General features: G+C 37.2%; 1 protein-coding gene and 1 non-coding gene across 2 annotated transcripts; both read left to right on the forward strand.

Moving 5' to 3' along the window:
* The first annotated feature begins 2741 nt into the window (after positions 1 to 2741).
* On the forward strand, positions 2742 to 6438 carry STRIT1 (small transmembrane regulator of ion transport 1). Its single transcript, XM_036120605.2, has 3 exons — positions 2742 to 2887; positions 6113 to 6208; positions 6308 to 6438. Exons 1-2 carry the CDS (start codon positions 2875 to 2877, stop codon positions 6202 to 6204), a joined length of 105 nt encoding a protein of 34 aa, XP_035976498.1. The 5' UTR covers positions 2742 to 2874; the 3' UTR covers positions 6205 to 6208; positions 6308 to 6438.
* An 8911-nt stretch (positions 6439 to 15349) lies between these two features.
* TRNAE-UUC (transfer RNA glutamic acid (anticodon UUC)) lies at positions 15350 to 15422 on the forward strand. The gene has a single exon. It is a non-coding gene; the product is annotated as a tRNA-Glu (tRNA).
* The last annotated feature ends 6428 nt before the right edge of the window (positions 15423 to 21850 follow it).

The following is a 21850-nucleotide window of genomic DNA, read 5'->3' on the forward strand; positions in this document are numbered from 1 at the left end:
AGTCTTCCCTCCTCTTCTATTTTTGGAAAGAGTTTTTGAAGTACTGGTGTTAACTCTAAATGTTTGGTAGAATTCGCCAGTGAGGCTTCCTGTTCCAAAGCTTTCCTTTGTGAAACTTTTTTTTTTAAAGATTTTATTTATTTATTTGATGGAGAGAGAGTGTGAGCACAAGCAGGGGGAGCAGCAGGCAGAGGGAGAGGGAGAGGGAGAAGCAGCCTCCCCGCAGAGCAGGGAACCCAATGCAGGGCTTGATCCCAGGACTCCAGGATCATGACCTGAGCTGAAGGCAGATGCTTAACTGACTGAGCCACCCAGGTGCCCCTGAAACATTTTTTGATTATGACTTCAACTGCTTTCACTTATGATAAGTCTATTCAAATTTTCTATTTCTTTTTGAGTCAGTTTGGGTAAGTTTATGTCTTAAGAGGAATTTGTCCATTTAATCTATCATGTGCAGATTTATCTACTATAATTTCATACAGTAACAGTTAAAAAAACATGAGAAAAATGAAGAATTCTGATCGATCTTGAATAAAGAGCCAAATATTTGACTCTTTTAGCTTAAGTATCCTAGAAGAATCTAATGTCACTTTGGTAATAAGGGATTTGAGAACTAACTCTTGAAGAAAGTATGCAAAGTAGAAGTATACAATGTTCCTAAATGGTATGCCCTAAGAGGAAGATTAGAAAATGTTCAAATATAGGCCCTTGCATTTGTGAGTTCAAAGTGAATTCAGTCTATTAATGAATAAAACATTTTTCCTGAATAAGTATTATATATATATATATAGTTTACTAAAGGGATACGAAAGAGATGAGATTCTAGATTGGACCCTTTCCTGAGATCTGGGCAATTCATGTTCATTGAATTCGTTTTTCTTCTTTTTTTCCCTTTCTCTCTCTCACTTTCTATAGAAAACAAAGAAAATAAATGAGTTATAAAGTAATTCCTCCTCAAAATTCAAATTGGTAACAATAATGTTAATAATAGTCAATTTTATATCAAAAAAGAAAGCTTAAGATAATTGTAATGTAGAAACATTTTCATACATTCTATTTTCAGCCACTCTAGGCAAATTGTTTTACACTAGTATAGATATATATTTGTTCTTTGGAGGGTAACTCACTACTTCTTCTTAATATCTTTTTTGTGTGTGTATCTTAAGATAGGGTATTCATTTGAATCTATTTAGTTAAAAGATTCAGTGTTTAAGTGAGATCAATCAATCACCATTTTTCTGCAGTCTGTTTATATTGCCCCAATTAACCTTTTTTAAATGTATAATTATTTAGTATTGGAAAAAAATACGGGACTTCAGCAGAGATTTTGTTACATAGAACATAGTCTCTCTTCTTATCTGGTAGAGCCAGACATTTTTAAAAAATATTAAATTGTATATAGAAAAAGAGAGAGATGGCAACTTGGTTTAAATGACATAACAGGGCACCTGGGTGGCCCAGTCGGTTGTGTCTGCCTTCGGTTCAGGTCATAATCCCAGGGTCCTGACTTCCTCTCCCTCTGCCTGACGTTCCCCCTGCTTGTGCGCGCATGCACACTCTCTCTCTCTCACTCAAATAAATATTTTTAAAAAGTAAATGACATAACATGAACATAGTGTGTGATCATGCAATAAACTTACCAGGTTATTGGCTGCACAGTCTAATTTATAGGTATATGACTTGAGGTAGAAAATCAAATGTTCTCCTTGCCTATGTGGGTAGTAGCATCCTGAATTCATATACCACAAGGGATATGTGGCTGAGGCATCACTGCAAATGGGAAAGTAGGAAGATGAGGTGTTTTAGGTATCTTAATGAGGAGTTCAGATTTTTATTTTCTAGGAGATGGAGAACCATCAGTGGATTCTGATCAGTGGATGAGATGTGGCCATTTGCCGGGAAAAATCCCTCTTGGAGCTCTGTGGAGAGGGATTTGATCAGGCAAGTCTTGTCTTTTAGAGGAGGACACCCTTCATCTCGTGGTGGACTTTTTGGGCAGTTGGTCACAGGGTCATTTTGCAAAACTTTTCCATCCAGACCGAAAAATTAAAGTTATTTCAGTGAGAATCTAGAGCACAGTCTAGGTCATGTTATATAAATTAGGTTGGACTTTGAAAAATGGAATGTCCTATTTTCATACATTGCTAATAAAAACAAGCTTATGACTGCTCTCTGAAAACTTTAGGCAATACCCCAGCCTTTTATTGTTTTAGTTTCTAGTACATTTGTATTAAAATGTTCTGTTTTTGGAATGGGTCAGAGCAAGGGGCACCACTTAATTTATTTTATCTTTTGCATCCTATAATGTATAAACATCTGTATTTCACGCAGCTTTTTCATTTCATCTTTATGACGCCTCTACTGGGCACTATCCTCATTTTAAAATTAAAGAGGCTAATGCCCAGGTTAAGCAACTTGGCCTTCATTACAGAAATAGAGTTGGAATTTGAAGCCAGGTCTCTCCAACTCCAGAGTGTTTTTCCCCCAATAGATCACCCTCCCTCTTTGATAGAACTTGCCTGATTGCAATGCCATTTTTTCTTCTGTACACCCCATTCCTCAAACATTTTCTCCATGTCGTCTGCAGGCACTGGCTGAATTAAAAATCTGCCCATCTCTGGTTCAGGATAGCTCAGCTTATTGAATTGTTTAGCGCACGTAGCCCCTAGTTTCTTCCGTAATAAGAGGATAAAGAAGAGCCAGAGGAGCGCTGTTCTCCAACATCTTACATCACTCTGCAGACAACTGGCAGTCAGGAGAGGGGCAGCTGCCACACTCTTCAGATATCTCTCTATTTAAAGTTCAAAGAGACACTGGATGACACCAACAAAGAGGTGAGCGTGGCCCTGACCAACCCACCCAGCAACAGGAAGAATGGCTGAAAAAGGTAAGATTTAAGGCATCAGACCCTCTTGGCAAAATAAAGGTCCAAGCTCCCTGGTTTATTTTACATTCCTCAGTATTTCATAATTCTCAGTTATTCTGAAGAATGTGGTATCACTGCTAATGGGGCATTAACCATATAAGTTAGCATGGCTAAAAAAAATGCATCAGATATACAATTTATGGACCATGTCTATATGTTATATATGCTTTTAAAAGGACCAAACAAAAAAGCTTAATTTGTTCATGTTTTTTTCAAAATATGAGTTAGAAGTCCATTATCCTCCAGGGTTATTCTACACTGGAGGTATTGTGGTATGCTGGACCAGAATGAAGGACATCTGATTTCTTTGTCAGGTCTGCTACTAAACAGCCATGTGAGTTAGGGGAAGTCCCTCTACCTCTCTGGACCTGTTTTCTGCCTCTAAAATGAAATAAATAAAAAGGTGTTAGTCATCGCTAATATACTTCATATCTAAATTTCTTTTTTTCTTCTTTTAAAATGTGTATTATATTTAAGAAAAATGATTGAGTCTAATATGACAAAAGGAGCTGAATATATATTGTATCCAAGAAACACTTTTTAAATACCTCCAGGAACTGTTACTTTTAATTTAGACAATAATCCCAGGAGATATACAGTATTATCATCATTTCCATTTTACAGATAAGGAAACTGAAGCATAGTCAAGTATAGTCACTTGCCTGTGATCACATTCTAGAAAGTCGTGGTTCCAGGCTCTGAACACAGACAGTTTTGTTTCAGAACATGGTGCCCTTAAGGATACTTCCAGGTATAACCATCTGGGCATGCTCAGGATTGAACAGAGAGAAACATTTTGAAATAACTCTTCATATTTAAAAAGAGGTTTTGTGTTTGTTTGCACTGTAATGTTGTTGACCTATGCAAAGTATGTTGTGTTCTTATATGTTCCTGTTTCTTTTTTAAGATTTTATTTATTTATTTATTTATTTATTTATTTATTTATTTATTTGAGGGAGAGAGAGAGAGAGAGAGAAAGCAGGGGAAGGAATAGAGGGGCCAGGAGAGGGAGGGGAAAGACTCTCAAGCAGACTCCACACTGGGCGTGGAGCCCAAAGTGGGGCTCAATCTCACAACCCTGAGATCCTGACCTGAGCGGACACCAAGATTTGGACACTTAAACAATTGAACCACTCAGGGGCCCCATATATTCCTATTTCAAAATGATGCTACAGATTATGATAAAACTTAAAATATTCGTGTTAAAAGAACACAAATGCAGGTATACTTTGAGTGTAAAAATGCACGGTCTATTGGGGCACCTGGGTGGCTCAGTTGGTTAAGCGTCAGACTCTTGGTGTCCTCTCAGGTCCTGATCTCAGGGTTGTGAGATTGAAGCCCGGGTGGAGCCCCAGGTGGAGCCCCCTGTGGAGCCTCTACTTGAGCCCCACATCCACTCAGCACTGGGCTTGGACCCTGCTTAGGGTTCTTTCTCTCCTTCTCCCTCTGCTCCCTCCCCGCTCTCTCTCTCTCTCTAAGAAAAAAAAGAAAAAAAGAAAAAAATGCACAGTCATTTGTATTGTGTTACAAAGAGTAATAAATAATGAGATATATACTTTTAGGGCTTTATTATATGTAAATTTTAGAATTGTATTAAAATATGCATGTATAAGACATTTATAAATGCTCCATTAAAATGTTGGTATTAATTTTTAAGTTCTTTGAAATTGGGAAAAATACTAAATCATATATATGAACAGTTCAAAAAATTACTGCTACATACTTCCATTATAATGACACCTTAATCCATAAAAAGTCTTTCATCCAAATGTGAGTAAAGGGCATATCATAATGTTCATTTCATCCTTAGAGCAATACCACATGGCAGGTAGAGAAAGATTTTTCCATTTAGTGGTTAATGCTTTGTTCAAGGTCACAGCGAGATGCAGAAGCAAGGAAAACCCGTTGAATTTACAAGAGTTAAGAGAGATTCCACCATTTTGGAAGCATAGATTTAAACTATTAAAATTCATTTTAACTGCCCAAAGTTTGCTTTTATAAGAGTGCCTCCTAATTTTAGAGGTGTCTCTTTTCCTGATGGTTTTGTTTTAATAGCACTTAAAAAACACTTCACATTTTATTTTATTTTTTGATTTTTTTTTTTTAATTTATTCATGAGAAACAGAGCGAGAGAGAAAGGCAGAGGGAGAAGCAGGCTCCCAAGGAGCAGGGAGCCCGATGCGGGACTCGATCCCAGGACCCTGAGATCATGACCTGAGCCGAAGGCAGACGCTTAACCATCTGAGCCACCCAGGCGCCCAAAAACTTTACATTTTAAAGCGATGGAAATTGTAATAGGCACACAATTGCTAAGAATATGCATCCTCTTGGTTAGCTGATGGCGTACAACCTAATTGTGCTTTTCAGTTAAGAATATACCTGAGTCCTTAACATGGAGACATTAATTCTATATGATGTCTATCTGTGCTCTTCTTTACCTTTTTTGTGTGATGTGTGTGTGTGCAATGAATATTAAAAAAATGATAATTTTATAAATTGCTTTTTTTCAGGTAAGGGTACAAATAGAAGACACAGGAGGGGTCGCTGTCCTCATGTCTTCTATGTGTGTTGGGATCAGGGTTAGTTGCTCTATTGAGCATGTTAACAAAAAAGAATCTCTTTTCTCTAGTTGAGAATGATCATATAAGGTATATGCTTTTCTTTTCCTATGATACTGATGATTAAAGTCAGCTATCAAGACTAAGAACAATTTTCAACACCTTTCCCTATGTTATGATTATTTAGTTTAGGAGGAATTGCCTCAAGAGTCATTTTCGATTGTTTCTGTGTAGACAGCCGCTGTCTGTGTTGTTGAACAAATGCAGGAATGTGTTTTGTATACACTAAGCACACACAAACACAATAATATGTGATCCTCACCACAACTCAGGGAGGTAAGATCACAAGTTTCATTATCTCTACAAATAGGGAAGTCCAAGCTCAGAATGGCTCAAGGTCACATAACTGTAAAAGGAGGACCTATGGTTTGAACACAGGTCTTCTGTTCCAAATAGCCAGCTGATTCCCATGTACCCTTTGTAGAACAGAAGATAATAATCATGTCTCGGAATGACGTGAGAGTGTATTTTTTTCTCTTGATATTATCAGATTCCTTTTATTCTCTTGATTCAGAAGATACGATACCAAAATGACCTACCTAATCTGCTTTCTTTTATTTTTAAGCAGAGTCTGCATCACCCCGCCTTCTGGTCCCTATTCTTCTCTTGATTGGCTGGATTGTGGGCTGTATCATAATGGTTTATGTTGTCTTCTCTTAGAAAGGTAAAGTTTTCAATAATTGAATATGTTTATTCAGAAAGACCCTACATTACTCCAGAAATAATCTTTTCTGTTTTACTAACAGAACGTTTTATCATGCAGACAAGAAGACTTCAGAGTGACATCATTTAGAAGAATTAAGAAAAGCACCAACATGACAGATGATTAAATGTTTCTCATGTAAATAACTACAATGTTTGACATCACTTTATAAACTTGGATTTGTAAACTGGTATTTTGGTGTGCATAAGAATCTCTTCCAGAACTTTTAAAGATTCCATCTACAAATAAAAACTGTAAGAAACCTGGGGGTAGGAAAAAGTTCCAAACTATGACTGAAAATGCATAACCAATAGGGAGAAGTTTGGTAAATTAAATTACATTAAAATTTTTTTAGGCTATCCGCCCCCCCAAAAAAAACTATAGAAAAAAACTAGTTAGAGATAAGAAGAGAGAGTTCACAGAAAACAAGATGTAAATATAAACTTGCCCTCCACCTCTTGCTCATAATAAAAGAACTGTAACTAAAGCTGCACTGGAGAACAATTGCTCACCTCTCAGCTGGGAAAAAAGAAAGATGTTTGATAATATATATGTTGGTAAGGCTGTGGGGAATAAAGCATGCTCATATACTGTCTTTAGAAATTAAAAATGGTGCAGCATCTTTAGGGGTGTTTGACAGTCAGTATCTATCAGAATTAAATATGTATTTAACTTCTGACCCAGCTATCCCTCTTCTCAGAATATTGCCATTTCCACAGATACACATTGGTAAAAGTGCAAAATGGCACATTTACAGGCCTATTCATTAAGGCATAATGTATTATAGCAAAAGCCTGGAAACAAGCCAAGTGCCCATTAATAGGAGACTGAATAAACTGAGTTCCCCCTACGTAATGTGCTACTTGGGCCGCTGTGAAAAGGAATGAAGGGGGTCTCTATATACTGATGTGATGTCATCTCCAGGTCAGAGTGTTAAGTGAAAAAAGCCAGGTACCGAGCTAGGCATGCTGCCTTTGTGTAAAATGGAGGGGCTAGATCAGTATGAACTTTCTTATTTTCAAGGGTTCCATATTCTTTTCTCCAGCACTTTAACACAGAAGGTAATGTTTTTAAGCAGCAATTTAAATGAATTTTTCTATAATTATCAGTATTTTATTTCCATGTTTCCACATCCAACCTGATCATTTTCTCAGAGAACAAAGAAAGCTTAGTGCAGTAAAGAGAACAAAAGTTTTGGAAGTCAGATTGTTTTATTCTAACTTGGGAGTCCTTTGAATAGTTAATTAATCTCTCTAACCTTAGTTTTCTCAACTATAGAGAGGGATAATAATATTCTCATGGGATTGTTGTGAGGACTGCAGTGTTTTCTAAAGCAACCTGATCTGAGTAGTTGGAGTCATTTGTTAAAAATACAGATTCTTTTTTTTTTTATTAACACATAATGTATTATTTATTTCAGGGGTACAGGTCTGTAATTCATCAGTCTTACACAATTCACAGCGCTCACCATAGCACATACCCTCCCCAATGTCTATCACCCAGCCACCCCATCCCTCCCACCCCCCACCACTCCAGCAACCCTCAGTTTGTTTCCTGAGATTAAGAGTCTCTTATGGTTTGTCTCCCTTTCTGGTTTCATCTTGTTTCATTTTTCCCTCCCTTCCCCTATGATCCTCTGTCTTGTTTCTTTAAGCTTCTTCTCTAAGAGCTCATTTCAGTAGGTCTGGAGAAGGCCTATTAAAAAAATCAATTCTCCAGGTGATTTGTATTATCACGGAAGTTTGGAAAACACACCTATAACATACTTGTGTATGTAGGCATTACTCCCTGATAACCTATAGCCACTGATCTATGATAGCTTATATTGGTAAGTTTTCTGTTTATTGCTGCAGCAAAAAATTAGCACTTTATCATATAATTTTACATTATATTTTTTAATTACATGAATTATAATGAGACATATTGTTTTTCCACTAATATTTTCATATATGTGAATTTTATTTTCTGTATTAAATTTAAGTCCTTTATGGGTAAATCCATTTCTTATCTTTCTGACTTATAGACTATAGTTCAAAATAGACAACTAATAAATATGCATCAAATGGGTAATTATTTCCCCCTACAATATTCATGAATACACAGTGTTGATGTTCTAAGTTTGAACTTTAAAGATGTTATTGAAGCAATTTAAGCTGGATTAGAATTCTCAAAAAAGTTACTAGTGATCTATAATAGGTTCAAGTAGGTGATTGCATATAAATTTTACAAGGTATGGAATCTTAAATCTTTTTAAATTTCTAAAGTCTTCAGTTCACAGTGTATCATAGTACAGATATAATTACTTGAGAAGAAGAGCATAATGAGTTAAGTGTTCCTTAATACTGTTGATGGCGTGAATGCTCAGCCTTACATCAATCACTGCACCCACACTCTATGCCTCCCCTCGGCCCCAAGACCTGTACTGATGTCAAAGCTGAGAAATACTGCTTTCCTAATACCTATTAGGACATAAAATATAAAAACCTTTAAAGAAAGCTGTTTATTACCCTCTGTGTCTGGGAAAAGTGATAAATTCCATGGAGTTTTAAAACGTCTGAGGAATTATCTAAAACTAATGATATAATGTATGGGGATTAACATAACAATAAAAAATTTGTGAACTGAAAAAAAAAAAAAAAACGTCTGAGGAAACTCCTCTACGAAGCCTGGTAGAGCTGAGAATATTCCAAGGATAAATCCTGGAGGAGAGATCCCTGTGCACAGATATAACATTTTGAAGTAATATCCATCTATCGATCTTGTAATAAAATAAACCTTAATCTCTCCTTTTTCCTGAGGAAATTATTTCCTAGTTTTACTATTTATTATATTTATTTCTTATTTGTTTTATTTACTATCCTTCATTTTTGCCAATTGCAGTTTCTCAGACACCCCCTTCCCCTTTTTCTTTCTTTTCTCTTCTTTTTTGGACAAGCAGAGTAGGTCCACTTAAAACATAAATATACGTTAGCCTAAGATTCCTTTAGAGGAAAGAAAAGAACACCAAAAGCAGAAGAATAATATTTTGAGTTGGTAATTTCCCAGAGAATGAGATAGCTGAATGTTTTACCTTTGTTCCGTTCTTCTTTGAAAGTGATTTCTTGTTTTGCAAAGTGAGATGGGTATGCAATTTCTTATAAATCATCTGAACGAATCGTAAGTGGGTACAGAGTGATGGCTTTTTTGAGAAGGATAGAAATATTCCAGGGCTTTAGAGTCTGGCCATTATCTGAGATTTAAGGCCGTTTTCAGTAATTTCCTTGGGCTGGGCATACATGCCCTTATAAATTCACAATTCCAAATGACACAAATATATATCTGATAACAGTTATTTTTAGAGCTTATGCCCATGAATGTTAAAGGAAATAGGATATTGATTAGAATCTTGATGCTGAATGAAACAGGGTCGTGGAGAAATTGTTTTGAGTTATAGGTTACCTGCTCTGTAAAACTGGTCCAGAAGTGGAGAGTAAATGGAAACGGACTTTTAAGTGGTTTGCATATGGATGCACTCAAGGCCGCTAACTGGTGCCTTATTTGTTTTCTCCCATCTCTATCATGTGAAGGTCTACTCAAGATAGGATGCGTTCAGATTTAGAAAATGCAATCCCTTCGTCTAGTACACATGACGATCTCATCAAGATGTTATAGACATTGGGCATAGTCTTTATTTATCTTGCTAAAGCTAGAAACTTGCTTTGGAGCTTGTTGACAATAGGTGGAGAGATTGCTTTGGAATCAGAGTACGATCACCTCCTCAAGCATCTGGTCAGATTCATCCGATTTTGTTTTTCCCTTTGCTTTCTGCTCTTGTCTTTTTATTTGATATTCTTTCTCCCTCGCTTCCTATTCCCCTGCTGTATGTAATCAGCACTTTCTTTCTGGTCTCAGTAGCCTGCGCGGAGTAATGAGATCACCTTGCCATCAGTAATTCCAACTTCCTTGGCTCTTGCGCCCTCCCGGTGAGGACACGAGGAGGGTCTCACATGGGCTTATGCGTATGTCTGCTGCTCTAGTCACCACTTCTCCTCTGCAGGACCAGCAGTCTCTTGCAGGCACTATGGGCTCCCCACATGACCAATCTCTCCCATGGCAGCCCTCACTGGATCTGTATATGCTGGTCTGTGGGCAAGGTGCTGTTTGTGGGGTTCTAAAGCAGGGCTGCCTATGTCACAACATGCCTCAGAGCTTAATTAACTAGTTCTTTTAGTTTTTATTTTCAGCCTATCCTCTCGCTCACTAGGACCCAGGCATTGACCTAGGGCAGGGCCAGATAGACTCCAGTGGCACCTGCCTTCCTGAACTCACAATCACTGTGTCAAGTTCCTCAAGCCTGGCTTCTTCTTCAACAAAGAGGAGTTCGCCCAGGGGTCTCCTCAGGGTTATGCAAACAGACTCTAGTTTATCTGCCACGTCAGGATGCCAAACATGCTGAGAGCCGTTTGGATTTCACTGCCCCTCAAGCAACATATCTGGATTCTCAGAGTCTTCTGCCACAAATAAGTAGGCTCAGTGATAATTTAAAACAAAATACTGGTCTCAACCCACCAAAATGATTTTAAAACTAGTGGATTGGTCAACTGTTTAAAGAGCATTACTTTAGCATTCAGTGTTTTTAGACATTACCATCTCGGTAAGAGTTTATCTGACTACCCATACCTTCAAACACACACACACACACACACACACACACACACACACACACACACGCATGCGCGCAAATAGGGTTCTTTGTTCTTCCTAATTGAGGCCTTTTCCCCTTTGTATCCCCCACTAAGAGGTAAGCTCTCTTTTTAAAATTGATGTATAGTTGTCATATAATATTATATTAGTTCAGGTGTGCAACATAGTGATTCGACATTTATATTGATTACAAAATGTTCACCATGAAAAGTGTAATAAACTTTCAACGTAGGATGTGTCACAGTGTAGGATTCACTAGACAGGACAGGAGGATGTCCAATGGATGTATATCAAGCAAATAAATGAAGAAATGAATGAATGCCTGAATGTTACCTTTAACCAAACAGCCTCATGAGATATATCAAGAGTGTGAAGCTCTTAGCACAGTGTCTAGCACTTACTACATGCTCAGTAATATAAGAGATTTTTTTGTCATTATTAATATCACAATTTTCCTCATTACAGCTTACATACATTCTTATTTATTCCACTCCACAGCTCTGTGAAGTAGAAATTATCATCAACTCCATGCTGAAGATAAGCAAACTGGAGTACAGAGATGTTGAGACTCATTCATGATTATATAGCTAGTGACCACTACAGCCAATACTTGAACCCTTATCTTCTGATTTCAAATTACAAATTATTTTCAACTATACTTTATGATCACCAAATTACAAGATTCTTTTTGAACTATACTATAAGATGCACCAAATTTCAGAGGAAGGAAATCTCCAACCTGTATTTAAAGACTTGACAACTACATTTGTTTCTTCTAGGCAACATTTTATTTTCATGCCTTTTGGTCTCCACATTTAAGTCCCATGGCCTGACCTCTGTCATCTCCTTCAGTTTTCTATTAGGTCAGTCCCTTTCTATGTAATGTCAGGTTCTTAGGTTTCTGTTGTCAGTCCCTTGACATAAAGGGATCTTTGTACCATAGAACTTAAGGTCCTTAACCAGATATATCTGAGCTGCCTACTTTCATTTCTAGCTCTAAGCCAACTTTGCACATTCTGTTCTGGAAAAGAACTACTCTTGGCCCTACATGCTCCACCCCCTTTCCCAACACCTAAATTTATGTAACTGCCTACTTCTAGACTTTAAATTTGGCTCAATGTGAGCCAAAGGGACAGGGAACTTTAAAGCTTTCTCTATATCTGCAGATGGAGAGAGTGAGCTGGGAGTTTTCATGTTATACATGCTGTAGCAATAATCACACGGGTGCTTGCAACTAAACCTGTAATTCCTAGATGTCAAGGGTTTTTAGATGCTTGCATCGTTCTAATAACAGTAACACATGAAGAAGACTATCATTAAAAGAGACATCTGTGATAAATGACCTCTTCTCCCCGAAAACCTCAAACAATACAGAAGAAAGTAAAAAGTTCAGATTCCCTTCACCTACCTTCAGTGCTGCTCACTTCCTCAGAGGGAACCGCTATCAGCAATTTAGCGGTATCAATCTCAAATCATTTCAATGTGTTTACAAAATAGTTTACACATTATGGTTGTAAAAGTGCTTTCTTATACATTTTTTCACTTAATTCTCATGAAAGGTAGGTGTATCCAGATGTGTGAAATGAGATTTATGAAGGCAAATTTGCTCAAAGTCTCACAGCTGGTCACCAGCTCAAGCAGAACTTGACCCAGGGCTGTTGTATAGTCTTTCTGCTGGTAACAGATGCCAACTCACAGTGTGTGTATTTAAGATTGATAGAAAGGGAGAGAGCATTGACCTACTACAGTAAATGACTTGGTCTTATTTATGGTGTGGCATGTATCTATATTGCTTATATTTTTATATCCCATTAGCCTCTATCTTCATGTAGTTAAAGCACTGAACAGCTGTGCTTGTTGTGAGATGCTCAAGAGTCTCCCCATCTCCCCCTTCTTCTTCACTAAGGCTGAAGTTGATGTATTCATTTTCCTACCAACCTGGATAGTGGTATACACTGAAGGTGATATACAGTGAAGATCATGTGGGAGCTCTGAAAGTCTGATTGTCTGGTTGTCTGGTGCATGTCTCTAGAATGTGATGATTTACAATTTTTCAAGTTTAGAGACTTCTCTTCACAGTTCTGGGACTTACATATGATGCAGAACACCCACAAAAATAATCCTTTATGCACCAAAAAAATAATAAAATACCAAGGAATAAACGAAAGAGGTGAAAGAGATGGACTCTGAAACAATGAGGAAAGAAATTGGTGTAGCCACTCTGGAAAACAATACGGAGTTTCCTCAAAAAGTTAAAAATAAAACTAACAGATGATCCAGCAATCACACTACTGGGCATTTACCCAAAGAATACCAAAACACTAATTCAAAGGGATACATGCACTTGTGTGTTTACTGCAGCATTATTTACAATAGCCAAGATATGGAAGTAGCCTGTGTCCTTTGATAGATGAATGGATGAAGAAGAGGAAAACGGAATATTATTCAGCCAAAAAAAGCATGAAATCTTGCCATTTGCAACGACATGCGTGGAGCTAGAGAGTATGTAGCTAAGCAAAATAAGTCAGTCAGAGAAAGACAAATACCATATGATTTCACTCATATGTGGAATTTAAGAAACAAAACAAATGAACAAAGAAAAAAAGAGATAAACCAAGAAACAGACTCTTAACCAGACTCTTAACTCTAGAGAACAAACGGATGGTTACCAGAGGGGAGATGGGTGGGGGGGGAATGGGTTAAACAGGTGAATGGGATTAAGGAGGGCACTTGTGATGAGCACCAGGTGATGTATGGAAGTACTGAATCACTATACTGTATAACTGAAACTAATATAACTCTGCTAATTATACTGGAATTAAAATTTAAAAACTTAATAAAGTAATCCTTTAGAAGGCTTTTTTAAAAATCCACATCTACATAAATTCAATCTAGAGAAATGAGAAAAAATAAATCAATGACATTTTAGTGATGACTCCCACCCAGGAATCCAAAGAGGTTTAAAGACAATAGCAGCAACAACAGCTCATTATTCTTAGTAACTTATCTACAGATGGTGACAAGGAAAACTTCTGAGAAGGAAAGTGGTGTGGTGTGTAAGCATGTCAGGTAAGAGAAGCCAAGTAGAGTCCAAGCAGAGAGCAAGGCTTTGTGATGCATTATCGTGAAGAAAGCAGACCAGGGTCAAGTGTAGGGCAGAGCGCAGTGTTACATTTTCAAATCATATCTGACTTCTCTTTGATGTCACATTAAGAAATTGAGCTACCCAGAAGCATTTGAAATTCATTGCCTGGAATCATTTTGCCTAACAGTTATCAACAGGAATTTCTTTTTTTAGGAGAAGGCCCTATCCCAGGTAGTGAAAGCATTGTGCCCTTCTGATTACTCATCTTAGCCTAAGAAAATAGTGACGAGAAGTCTAACTCAATATTCCGCCCTGGAAAGACTGTTGGAATTCCTCTGCCCTTGAGATCAGTGGTGCATGCGTTGGTGACTATCTGTAGAAGGACTTGAAGAACAATGAAAAGTTAAAGGCTCAGTAATCATCAATCATGTTGCAGTTAATTAGACTGATTTCTGACAAGACTACTTGATGTGTTGCGCTTTTTTTTTTAATGTCTGGCCCATCCATTGTTTGATAAAAGATCATAACAGAGATTTGGCTTCTTTTCTAGCAAATTGATAAAGATGTTTTTTTAACAACCAGACCAAAGACCTGTGTGGTATGAGTCATCTTTGCAAATGAGCATCCAAAACCACATCTACATAAATTCAATCTAGAGAAATGAGAAAAAATAAATCAATGACATTTTAGTGATGACTCCCACCCAGGAATCCAAAGAGGTTTTGGTGTCGTCAAGATAGAGATTGGTTTCTCTCAAGTCAATGCACTCTGTATTTATAAAGCCCACCCCCTCAAACTAGCTTTCCAACCCGTCTTCCTACATCCTTCCAGATCTTATTTATTGCTTTCCAGTAATTCACTGCTATTGTTATTGATCCCACTAAGTTCTATCTGAAGGAATTTTAACCATTTAGTAAAGAAAATAAAGTCCATGTAGGTATAGGTGTGTGTGTAGCTTGAAAAATAAATTTGATAGAGAAGTTTCCTTCCTCTTAAAACTATTTCAAATCTCTGGGTATTTCTTACTCCAGTAGTTCTCAAAATTTGGTCGCTGGACAAATAGCATCACTTGGAAACCTGTTAGAAATGCACATACTTGGACTCCAGGGTTACTCGATCAGAAACTTTGGGGGTGGCGTCCAGCCATGGTGTTTTAACAGGTTCTCTAGGTGATTCTGACACATACCTGCTCATGCTGGGGAACTCTGTCTCCAAGCCATCTCTCTAACTTCTCCTAAAACATCATCTCAGCATGGGCGTGTGTCAGTAACAACCTGACACGGTCTTTTTCTTGAGATCCATGAATTTCTTATTAAAGTAAAGATTATAGGGACACCTGGCTGGCTCAGATGGTAGAGCATGTGACTTTCAATCTTAGGGTCATGAGTTCAAGCCTCATGTTGGGCATGGAGCCTTCTTAAAAAAAAAAAGTAAAGGTTATAGAACAGTTTTTGCTCTTTCTGGATCCAGCTCTAGTTTACTTGTAGCGAACATTACATTAGTCCATTCATTGATAATTCAAGGGTCAGAAACTCACATGCTTTTGGGGACAGCAAGGTAGCTTAGGTGATAGACACAAAACTAATGCAAAATAGAGAATAGTGACAACTGTGTGAACAAATGGAGCGTTTACTCCTTCTGTTCACATAATTGAAATTCATATTTAAAAGAATTTTATATGGTAAAACAGACAACATTGTAGTCAGTAAGACTTAAAAAATCTATTTTAAGTATATTGTCAAGAAAAGATTTATAAATAGTGGCTTTCATTCCAATTACCATTGGAATTACATATATTTAGATCTGTATGAACCCCAGAGTAAATAAAAGAAAATAAAAATGTATAGTACAGTAAGATTCTTTGCTTTGTGTTAGACTTTAGGAAATCAAAGTAGGGTCTACAACTAGGTTTAAGGACTTGTGCAGACTTTGAGATCTTTTTACAGTGACTTGATTTTATTTGCTCATCTGATTTCACTTAGCATTAAGTTAAGAAATATATGCAAGAGCAAATTCAAGACAGCTGCCACTTGAAAAAAATCAAAGCATGGAGAGGCAGAGAAACTAACAATAAAATATACTTTTTTGATCTAAGATCACTACTATACAGGACTCTCGGGCTTTTGGATAAAAAGTTACTGTAAGTAAAGCAAGTGTTATGGATTTCCTTTCATCTCATGAAGGTTTAGAAAAGGAAATGACATTTCTGGTTTTTTTCCCCTTCCAAGAGAAGACATTAGGTTTCTAGTTAGCATGTACTTCACCTCAAAACTTGAAAAATAGATATTTATTTCCTTTTAGCATAATGAACATATTTGTTTTGTTTGGCTTCTGGAAACTATAAAATGAAATAAAATTTAAATATAGGCTTTCTTTTATTGTCTTCCTCCAAACAAGATCATCTTTGTGTTTTAAAACTCATGTTTATGTTCTTTTTTTTAAACTCATGTTTATGTTTTCTCATGACAGTGAAATTCTTTATATCCTGGTATTTCAAATATGAAGTAGATAAAATTCTGAAAGTTTACCTAAGAAATTGGCCACTTGTAGAGCTGAAATCTGAATCATTCATTCATTTCTGAAGCACGTCTTCCTTCTGCTGTTCCCCCTTTCAGCTAAAGCCTGGGTCGTGAACTGGAATGCCTGCAGGGAGCAGGTGAAGGCAAGAGTCGGGTGAAGACTATGCTGATTTGGAAATATATGCCCCATCTGAAGCACAAAAGTACAAAGCTGCCTCTCAGCTAGAACAGGTTTTTGGCATGTAAGAACTTAAGAAATTACCAGATCTTCCCATTTTTTCATGACAAGCTAAAAATACTGATTTTTTTAAATGTGAAATCTCATTAATTTTTAAAAATGAGTATTTGGGTGAGGCACAGTGCTCTGTGGTTAGTCCTTAGAGCCAGCACTTAATCACTCCTTCCTCTGGCGGCCACACAGATGATGGGTGCAGGATGGGGCCTTTCTCTGAAGTATTGGTCCATGATACAGAATTCCAGAGACATCTTGTTTTCTGGAGTCTAGATGCCCACTGGCAGATGGCTCTTGCGCAGAAGACCTGGCTGGTGTGGTATCCCTTGCAGAGACTGAACTTTTACAGCTTTAAATCTTCAGTACGTTTTCATATGGGCATTAGAAAGGTGACCAACTATCCCAGTTTGGATATCTATGGAATGGGAAGAAATATTGGCAAACCCTATATCTGATAAAGAGTTGATATTCAGAATATATAGGGAACTCCCAGAACTCTAGCAAAAACCCCAAATAACCCAAATTAAAAAAGGGCAAAGGAACTGAGTAGACATTTCTCCAAAGAAATACAAATGCCGAAGAGGAATATGAAAAAGTGCTCGACATCACTAGTCATCAGGGAAATGCAAATCAAAACCACAATAGGATATCACCTTACATCCGTTAGGATGGCTTTTATTTTAAAAAGAAAAAGAAGATAAGTGTTGGCAAGGATGTGGAGAAATTGGAACTCTTGTACACTATTAATGGAAATACAGACTGGTACAACCACTATAGAAAACGGTATGGAGCTCCCTCAAAAAATTAGAACTAGAACTACCATATGATCCGGCAATCCCACTTGTGGGTATATATCCAAAGGAAATGAAGTCACTATCTCTAAGAGGTATCTGCACTCCCATGGCTATTATCACGATAGCCAAGACATAGAAGCAACCTATATATCCAAGGACAGATGAATGGATAAAGAAGATGTAGTATATATGTACAATGAAGTGTTATTATTCAGTCTTTTTTTTTTTCTTTTTTTATTTGACAGAGAGAGACACAGTGAGAGAAGGAACACAAGCAGAGGGAGTGGGAGAGGGAGAAGCAGGCTTCCCACTGAGCAGGGAGCCCGATGTGGGGCTTGATCCCAGGACCCTGGGACCGTGACCTGAGCCGAAGGCAGACGCTTAACCGACTGAGCCACCCAGGCGCCCCTTATTATTCAGTCTTAAAAAAGAAGGAAATCCAGCCACTCATGACAGCATGAATGAACAGAAGGACATTATGCTGAGATAAATAAGTCAGACATAAGACAAATACTACATATAAAACTTAGATGAGGAATCTAAAATAAAGAAACTCAAAGAAGCAAAGAGTAGGATGATAGTTGCCAGGGGCTGGGGGAAGGGGGAAACAGGGAGGTATTAATTAGTCAAAGGGTAGAAAGTTTCAGTTATGCAAGATGAATAAATCCTACAGATATACTGTACCACATAGGTCCTAGAGTTAACAAAACTATATTGTTATGTTGAATGTTTCTATCACCCAATAATAATAATAAACAAAGAGGGCAAAAGAACTGATGGATATGTTTATGGCATAGATTGTGGTAAAGGTTTTATGGATATATACTTATACTAAACTCATCAAATTGTATATGTTAAATATACATAGCTTTTTGTATTCAACCATACCTCAAAAAAGACATTTAAAAACCATTAGAATTGAATTATAATTGTTAGTAGAAGCAACTGATAAAAATCATAGAATTGTTAACTTGAATTACATGAGTTGAAATGTTCACCTCTTTTGACCTACAAAAATGGCAATTTAATATGGTAACATATCATGAATTTTGAAAATAATTATTAAACCTAAATAATAAAGCTTTATTTAATATATATACAGTGACTTGAACAGAAAGAATTTATATGAAAGCTTCTGGGGATTCTGATACCATTTGCAGATTGATCCATTCTCTAGGGATCTGAATGTGTCAGGTTAAATTCAATTTAACAGCAAATTTCTTTTTTTTTTTTTTAAAGATCTTATTTATTTGACAGAGAGACACAGCGAGAGAACACAAGCAGGGGGAGTGGGAGAGGAAGAAGCAGGCTTCCCCCTGAGCAGGGAGCCCGATGTGGGGGCCAATGCGGGGCTCAATCCCAGGACCCTAGGATCATGACCTGAGCCAAAGGCAGATGCTTAACGACTGAGCTACCCAGGTGCCCCAATTTAACAGCAATTTATTGTACCTGCACTATGTGCCAGATACTGTTCTAGGTGCTTGGGATATATCAGTGGATAAAATATCTTCTTGACTTTAAGATTCCTACTGTCGTGGAGGACAATTTACATTGTGATAGGGAGAAACAGACTATTTGGATTTTATGGGTTTTTTTACTAGTATCTTTCTTCTGCTCCAGGATCTAATCCAGGATACCGCATTGAAACCAGCTGTCACATCTCCTTAGTCTTCTCCAATCTGTGCCTTGTCTTTCATGACTTTACCACTTTTGAGGAAGAATGGTCAGGTATTTTGCAGACTCTGTCTCAATTTGAGTTTATCTATTTTCCTGTAACTGTGCTAAGATTCTAGATTTGGGAGATGACCATCACAGAGATGATGGGCCTTTCTTGTTTCATCCTACCAGGGGGTATGTGATCTCAACATGCTTTATTACCAGTGATGTGACTGTGATCACTTGGTCAAGGGGGGTATCTTCCAGGTTTCTTTGAAGTTAGTCACTAGGTCCAGCCTACACTCAAGGGGTGGGAATTAAGCTTCCCCTCTAGAGGGAGGAATATCAAAGAATTTGTGGACACACGATAAAATCACTATAGTAATTAATAAATATTTGGGGGGAGGTACTTTGAGGTTATGCAAATATTCTATTTTTCTGTTTTAAATTTAGCATTAGTCAGTGAATATTGCTGCAGAAATTATTGCTGTGGCGTTCTAATGGTGATTTTCTGTTTCCCTCATTCCTTCCACATTTATTAATTGGAATTTTTGTGAGGAGGATTTGTCTCTTCTCACCAATGTATTTATATATTTTATTATGTATTTATATTACTATGGATTCAAAGATTTTCCCCCTTTGAGTTATAGTCCAATACTACTATTATATTGTTGCTCAAACTGTTCCAACTTTGGCCGTTAGAAAGTCTTTCAGTCTTGTTCCTGTTTGAAGTATCCCCATTTTCTACAGTGCTTCCTTACTTTGGGTGCCACAATTTGCTCCAAACTTATCTTGCATTTTCTCTATCCCAGTCCTAGAATCAGCCATTTCCCCAAGGAGCCCTGGTACCTTATGTTGGAGAATGACATTTAGAAACCAGGATCTGGACACTAGATGGACCCATTACTACTGGAATGCAGACGGAGTTAGGAAATAGATGTATGTTACTAACCAAAGTTTCCTATGCTGCTGTAACAAATTACTGCAAACTTTGTGATGTAAGAGTTTAGAATTTTGGAGGAAGGTTTGAGCAGGAGATACAAATTTTGGAGCTATCAGCATATAGATTGCATTTCATGCATGGATGAGATCACCAAAGAAGTGAGTGTAGATAGAGAAAAGGACTGAGTCCTGGCATTTCCAACAGTAAAAGATTGAAAAGAAGAGTAAAATGAAGGAAACGGTAAGTTTAAAAAGGTAGATTTTACCTTCCTACTATCTTCTTTTTTTTTCAACATATAATGTATTATTTGTTTCAGAGGTACAGGTCTGTGATTCATCAGTCTTACACAGTTCACAGTGCTCACCATGGGAAATCGGAGGGGGAGACGAACCATGAGAGCCTATGGACTCTGAGTAACAAACGGAGGGTTCTAGAGGGGAGGGGGGTGGGGGGATGGGTTAGCACAGTGATGAGTATTAAAGAGGGCACGTATTGAATGGAGCACTGGGTGTTATATGCAAACAATGAATCATGGAACACTCCATCAAAAATTAATGATGTATGATGATTAACAACATAATAAAATAAAATTAAAAAAAGTAAATGGCAAACAAAAAAAAATAAAAAAAAAATAAAAAGGTAGGTTTTAGCTGCCTTGGTAATAGGATAAACCAGAATAGCTCTGACTTGGAAAGATGGTTTTATGATGGATATGTAATTTTAAAATGGATACCAAATACCAGTAGGAAGAATACTAGGTATTAAAAATATAGGGATATCATCTTAAAATTATTACATCAAATAAACTATTTTTCTCAATCTCAACAGAAATCAGTACTTCTGTACTTGCCTCTTACAGAAGAAAATTGAGTGAAAATGTCTCCAAACTTGTATTCATTATTTATCCAAATAGCTAGACTCCTGGCTCTACTGAGATTTATTCTAATCCATTAGCACCAAAAGCATGAGTTATTGCGGAAGCACTAGACTTTGACCTGGTCTTAGTATCACACATCATCTCGTTGTTTTGTTCAACTTTCTGGGTTGCACAGTCTTAGAAGAACTAAAATACGAGGCAGCCAGTTCCTCAATTTATTAGACCTACAAAGCAATCAAAGTTGATTTTGGCTATTGTATGAGGCAGATAGAGAGAAACCACTCTTCAAAGACAATTGCTTCAAGTTCTATAAATTCTTTGAAACTCAGCACATTTTCTACAGGACTGTAGAGATATTAGTCCTAATTAACAATCTTATTACCCTCCAATTCTCACAGTGCCAATTATGTGTATGGAAGGATACACAAAACAGTATTTAGGGTGAGATTACAACAAATAATCCTTTCCACTTCAGTCTAAAAAAACCCATTCCAGGGTGGAGATCAGCAAAGTCAAAAGAATTGCAGATTACAAAAGGAGTCATAACATCGGTCCATTGATTGGAGATGTAAATGTAATTTCCTCTTAAATTACCCATGGATTGCAATTTAGTGGTATTAGATTATGACAATTGTGTGAGTTTATGTAGGTACGTTTCTATTTAGTTTAGCAGCTATCTCAAGAGGCATGGACGATGGAAAATCAACATAAATACAGATGGCTAACAGATGAAGCTGGGGCAGAATCTTGCCTCGACTGACATTTAAGCTCCTAGAATTACTAATTCAGATACTGGTTGCTGGGTATATTTTAA

The sequence above is a fragment of the Halichoerus grypus genome, chromosome 1 (genome assembly GCF_964656455.1).
Source record: "Halichoerus grypus chromosome 1, mHalGry1.hap1.1, whole genome shotgun sequence".
In the NCBI taxonomy this organism is placed as follows: domain Eukaryota; kingdom Metazoa; phylum Chordata; class Mammalia; order Carnivora; family Phocidae; genus Halichoerus; species Halichoerus grypus.